This window comes from Nerophis lumbriciformis, linkage group LG05 (assembly GCF_033978685.3).
Source record: "Nerophis lumbriciformis linkage group LG05, RoL_Nlum_v2.1, whole genome shotgun sequence".
Lineage (NCBI taxonomy): Eukaryota > Metazoa > Chordata > Actinopteri > Syngnathiformes > Syngnathidae > Nerophis > Nerophis lumbriciformis.
In genome coordinates, this window is record NC_084552.2 from 51,587,833 (window position 1) to 51,593,853 (window position 6,021).

The window sequence follows — 6,021 nt, forward strand, 5'->3', positions numbered from 1 at the left end:
AACACAAAACGGTTTGCAGTATGCAACACATGCGGTTCGAAAATTACTGATGGAGAGGCAACAACTTCCAACTTCGTCCGGCATTTGAAGTTGCACAAAGAACGGTAAGTTTTGAATGTAAGATAACGTTTATTGGCTAAGTAACGTGACTTTTATTTGCTGTGTAGTTAAATCAGTGAGGCTGTAAACTCACTGATAACGTTATTGCAAACAGGGGAATCTGTTGCAGTTCACTACCTTATTCATACTTTTTGTTCAGTGATTTTTTTTAAGCAGGGTTACGTTAGTCAATATATCACACGTAACGTTAGACGGCGGTCAGCAGCACCGCGTATTTTAGCCACCTAAAAAAAGACAAAAATAGTAAAATAAAGGTCAGTTAAAATGTATACTATATTATGAATATGTGTACCGTTTTAGCTAGCTTTCTGACATACTGTTGGTTGTTTACCTCAGTGGTCCCCAACCACCGGGCCGCGGCCCGCTACTGGTCCGTGGATCGATTGGTATCGGGCCGCACAAGAAATATATATATTTTTTTTTCTTTTTCTTTTTTTAATTAAATCAACATAAAAAACACAAGATACACTTACAAGTAGTGCACCAACCCAAAACAACTCTCTCCCCCCTTTTGTTCTGGGCATTGAACATGAAGACTCTTCCTTCACTGTTCCGAGTGGCCATGAGAGTCTTGGCAGTGCCTGCCTCCAGTGCTCCAGTGGAGCGAGTTTTCAGCCATGGTGGCATCATACTACGCCCCCATCGTGCACAAATGACTGACAGACTCTTGGCTAATTTGGTCTTTTGCAAATGCAATGCAGCATAGGGCCCTGACATATAATAAGTACAACTTTTTTGTTATGTTCACGTACATGTCATGTTTTTTCAATGTTAACACTTTTGTACAAATAAGTACATTTGCACTTTATTTTTCAATGTGTTTGTTCTGTAAAGGAATGAGTTAATGTTTAAAATGACTGGTTAATAGTGCTATTATAAAGTGCAATGTCAGCACAATTTTCTTTCCTGCAATTTAAAATGCACTTGTTTTAATAAATAAATACAGCGTTTGAAAAGCATACACAATCTGTGTTAATTTATTAGTCTGTGGTTAAAAGGACTTGAAAGGACTCGAAACTCAAAATGCAGGACTTAGGACTTGACTTGAGACTTTCCAGTCTTGACTTTGGACTTGACTCGGGGCTTGCCTGTCTTGACTCGGGACTTGACTCGGACTTGAGGGCAAAGACTTGAGACTTACTTGTGACTTGCAAAACAATGACCACCTCTGGGGGTACCTGCTTCAAATCCCAGTTGGTTTGATAAGTAACTTAGGTTCAAAATGCCAAATATCAGCGCAGATAATCAGCCCTGCTGACAATCGGTCGATCTCTAGTAAGTACTTCCGTCCTGAAAACGACAGTTGTAACTCCATTGCCGCCATTGTTGCCTCGAGTTCATTTGTGTGGTGGAGCGATGTGACGTTCTCAAACAAACAACCTTCTGAACTGCTTTAAGTGAACCTTCACAATCGATTACTATCCTATTGTGCATATTAGTACTCAGTGTTCACGCAGAAGAGCCGTTCAAAATATTTGATCATTCGGCCACAGAATAGCAGGTGTTTGCTGTGCATAACAATGCCTCACATCTTAAAACTCTCTGGCGAACTACTCATAAAGGCGTGGCGAGCCACCCCTTGTTTAGTGGTATGTGGGTAAATTGAGCAGTAACCCACCTAATTGGTGGAATCTAGCCCTGCCCACAAACACTTCTCCACCAACCAGGTGAGTGGGCAGGTCAGAATGAGGGGTACCTGCCAATTGACAAGCCCCGCCCCCAATCGCTTCTCCACTATTCAAGAGTGTGGTTGTGTTAGGGGCATGGTCACTTTTATTGAAATATTAGGGCACAGACTCACCTGCTCCAGAGTCTCCCCTCCTGGAGGCGTGTAGTCTTGGCACGACCGACCAGCAGCGTTGGCCATGTTCTTCATGTCCTCTTTGGGACGACCTTCGGCGACCCCGAAACCCTAAAAAGGAACAACAAAATGGCGACTCAGAGGAAGCTGCTCACACTTACATGCGAGCTTCAGGAGAACAGGCCTCACCCTTTCTCTTAGCAAAGGCTCCTGCTGCATCTCCACGCCAGGTGAGCAAGTGTTGTGAGCCATGATAAGTGTAGCTGTCTAGTGTGGGAAGTAAAGTGTATATATATTCTATATTATTATTATTATTATAATACAGTCAGACATTGGGAAAAGGTAAAGGTGTGGCGATACCTGCACGGCCCGCTGAAGGTTACTGGCGAACACCTGGTTAAATGGGACGTCTGCTAGGTAACGACCAACGGCTTCAGCCTGCTGCACACCTGTGTCTGATAGTTCGGTGTCCACACCTTGGCCTGGAACACAAAGACCATCAGGACCCCCAAGTCTGAAGAGTTTGTTCAGAAATATGTCTGCCTCAGGCTAGTAGTGGCTAATCTCCCATCTGTATTCATCATACTTGCCAACCTTGAGACCTCCGAATTCGGGAGATGGGGGCAGGGTTGAGGTGTTGGGGTTGAGGTGGGCGGGGTTGGGGTGTATATTGTAGCGTCCCGTAAAAGTTAGTGCTGCAAGGGGTTCTGGGTATTTGTTCTGTTGTGTTACGGTGCGGATGTTCTCCCGAAATGTGTTTGTCATTCTTGTTTGTTGTGGGTTCACAGTGTGGCGCATTTTTGTAACAGTGTTAAAGTTGTTTACACGGCCACCCTCAGTGTGACCTGCATGGCTGTTGATCAAGTATGCCTTGCATTCACTTATGTGTGTGTAAAAGCCGCATAAATTGTGTGACTGGGCCGGCACGCTGTTTGTATGGAGGAAAAGCGGATGCGACGACAGATTGTAGAGGACACTAAAGGCAGTGCCTTTAAAGGCCTACTGAAACCCACTACTACTGACCACGCAGTCTGGTAGTTTATATATCAATGATGAAATCTTAACATTGCAACACATGCCAATACGGCCGGGTTAGCTTACTAAAGTGCAATTTTAAATTCCGCCCGAAATATCCTGCTGAAAACGTCTCGGTATGATGACGCCTGCGCGTGACGTCACGGACTGTAGAGGGCCTTTTGGGACAGCGTGATGGCCAGCTATTAAGTCGTCTGTTTTCATCGCAAAATTCCACAGTATTCTGGACATCTGTGTTGGTGAATCTTTTGCAATTTGTTCAATGAACAATGGAGACAGCATAGAAGAAAGCTGTAGGTGGGAAGCGGTGTATTGTGGCAGGTATTGTGCCGGATAACGCACCCCCACCGTAGAATGCACCCCGACTGTTGTGCCGGATAACACAGCCGGTGTTTCATTGTTTACATTCCCGAAAGATGACAGTCAAGCTTTACCATTGGCCTGTGGAGAACTGGGACAACAGAGATTCTTACCAGGAGGACTTTGAGTTGGATACGCAGACACGGTACCGTGAGTACGCATGCAGCTGCGGCTTCCAAACATTTGATCGCTTTCCCGTATGTGCGTGCCGCTATGTGCATGTCACGTACGTAACTTTGGGGACTTTGGGGAAATATATGTGCTGTATGAACTTTGGGGAGGTGAACGGTACTTTGGGCTGTGGGATTGAGTGTGTTGTGCAGGTGTTTGAGTTGTATTGGCGGGTTATATGGACGGGAGGGTGGAGGTGCTTGTTATGCGGGATTAATTTGTGGCATATTAAATATAAGCCTGGTTGGCTAATAGAGTACATATATGTCCTGTGTTTATTTACTGTTTTAGTCATTCCCAGCTGAATATCAGGTCCCACCCGCCTCTCACAGCATCTTCCCTATCTGAATCGCTCCCACTGCCCTCTAGTCCTTCACTCTCACTTTCCTCATCCACGAATCTTTCATCCTCGCTCAAATTAATGGGGAAATCGCCGCTTTCTCGGTCCGAATCGCTCTCGCTGCTGGTGGCCATGATTGTAAACAATGTGCGGATGTGAGGAGCTCCACAACCTGTGACGTCACGCGCATATCATTTGCTACTTCCGGTACAGGCAAGGCTTTTTTTTTATCAGCGACCAAAAGTTGCGAACTTTATCGTCGATGTTCTCTACTATCAGCAAAAATATGGCAATATCGTGAAATGATCAAGTATGACACATAGAATGGACCTGCTATCCCCGTTTAAATAAGAAAATCGCATTTCAGTAGGCCCCAATATTGTTGTCCGGGTGGAATTCGGGAGAATGGTTACCCTGGGAGATTTTCGGGGGGGCACTGAAATTCGGGAGTCTCCCGGGAAAATCGGGAGGGTTGGCAAGTATGGTATTTATATTAATTTGTTATATTTAGTGATGTATTTATAGCTGCAAATCTGTATCCTAAAACATTTATTAACTTTACGTCATGTCCTAAAAATGGTTATGTCATGTTTAAAAAAAAAAAAAAGATACTCCTTGTCCAACACTGAGTGTAGTACGCAGTGGTTTTATTGTGAAGGCCAGAAGTGTGCTCTTTGTGATTGGAGCATTTGACAAAGCTACACACACACAACAGACTTCTGCCCTTCACAATAAAACCGCTTCGTGCTACATCCTTCGCGCAACAGTACCAACAAAACAAAAGGTCTCACAAATGTCTAACATAAGACTTAAAATACAAATACCTTGCAATAGCTTGTCCTTGTTGTACTGTGTTTCTCCACTGTGTGAACACATGAAGGAAAAAAAAAATCAAAATTTAGCACAATAGCACGCTATCGAAACAGACGACCGAGTAAAACATCAAACACGTCAACGTGCTTCACTAAAAAGCGCCACCTGCGCCCTAAAACATATACAATCTACACAATCAGTCATTTAGTCATGTCACAGATGCGGGATTTGTTTAAAAAAACACTTACTGGCGAATGAAGGTTAAACTAAACGTAAACATTTTCCGGCACTGAGCTACTTCCTGGTTCGCTCCACGCGGCTAGATATGACGCACCCTACTACGTCATGACGTACATCATCAGCGTGCGCCGTCGCTGCTCAATCCGTTTGCCCATGCGCATACAGAACACTGCCATGTTCCTAAAAATATTTCGGTTTTGCTGAAAATTTTACAAAAAAGTGAATTTAATGTATTTGGATGAACGAAAAATTATTATTCCCATGAAATGTAAGCTTATACACCACCGCAGTTAAAGCTAAGATAAAACAGGCAGTGTTGAAATTTAAAAGGGAAAATGACTGATGGGGAAAGATGAAAGTTGCTGACCTTTTTAGTTTACTTATCTATTTAAGATGAAAACTTTCGCAAACCATTTTTTAAAATGGTAAAATACATTTTTTATTTTGGAAAATCTGCCGTCGAGTAGGGAACGGAACTAAGGTATAAAATGTTTTAAACAAAATTGTCATGGGTACATTTTTTTTAATTCACAACTGTTTTATTCTAAACAAAAACATCCTTCCTAACCTTAAAGAACTAGGTCACTTGTCATCCATACAATTCTTACGATTAATTAATGTACTAAAGCGGTTAAACGACTGTTTTTAATGTTTTCTAATTGTTTCCCTTTCATTTACTAAGACTATCTCCCATTAGATGTATATTTTCTTTCCATATATATATATATTTTTTTTTTTACTATACCCGTTTCAACAATTACCGTACATTTGTTATAAATGTCTTATTGAAACAAAGTTGAAAGTGACTGACTTTTGACGCATGCGCAAACAGATTGGGCAGTGACATCATTTGTAAACGGCCCTGTAAAGACTATGTCGCGCTCTAGCGGCCACAAGGAAGACTGCTCACGTAAAGGCCTGAAAGACACAATCTTGTGATTTTGAGCCAATTTATTGAGGAGAAATTGTTGAGGTACATTGTGTGGTTGCACATGGGGACAGTGGGGGAGGAATCTAGAACACAACCAACAACAACATTGTGGTGGTACCTCATAAATTAAAAATTCCACTTACTTCCAATGAAACTGCTGAGAATCAGTCAGATGAATGTCAAAGTATGGAAAGAAAAACAACTTTGTTC

General features: G+C 42.6%; 1 protein-coding gene across 2 annotated transcripts in view; it reads right to left on the bottom strand.

The window, feature by feature from the left end:
* tigarb (TP53 induced glycolysis regulatory phosphatase b) overlaps nt 1–5,009 on the bottom strand; it is an 11,456-nt gene extending 6,447 nt beyond the window's left edge. For both annotated transcript variants that reach the window (XM_061959583.1, XM_061959582.1), the window contains exons 1-5: nt 4,889–5,009; nt 4,652–4,689; nt 2,282–2,403; nt 2,111–2,188; nt 1,922–2,032 (exon numbers count right to left, since the gene is read on the bottom strand). In XM_061959583.1, the coding sequence (XP_061815567.1) occupies nt 1,922–2,032; nt 2,111–2,188; nt 2,282–2,403; nt 4,652–4,689; nt 4,889–4,920 (381 nt within the window). In that variant the 5' untranslated portion in view covers nt 4,921–5,009. The remainder of the gene's footprint in view (nt 1–1,921; nt 2,033–2,110; nt 2,189–2,281; nt 2,404–4,651; nt 4,690–4,888) is intronic.
* Between the last annotated feature and the right edge of the window lie 1,012 nt (nt 5,010–6,021).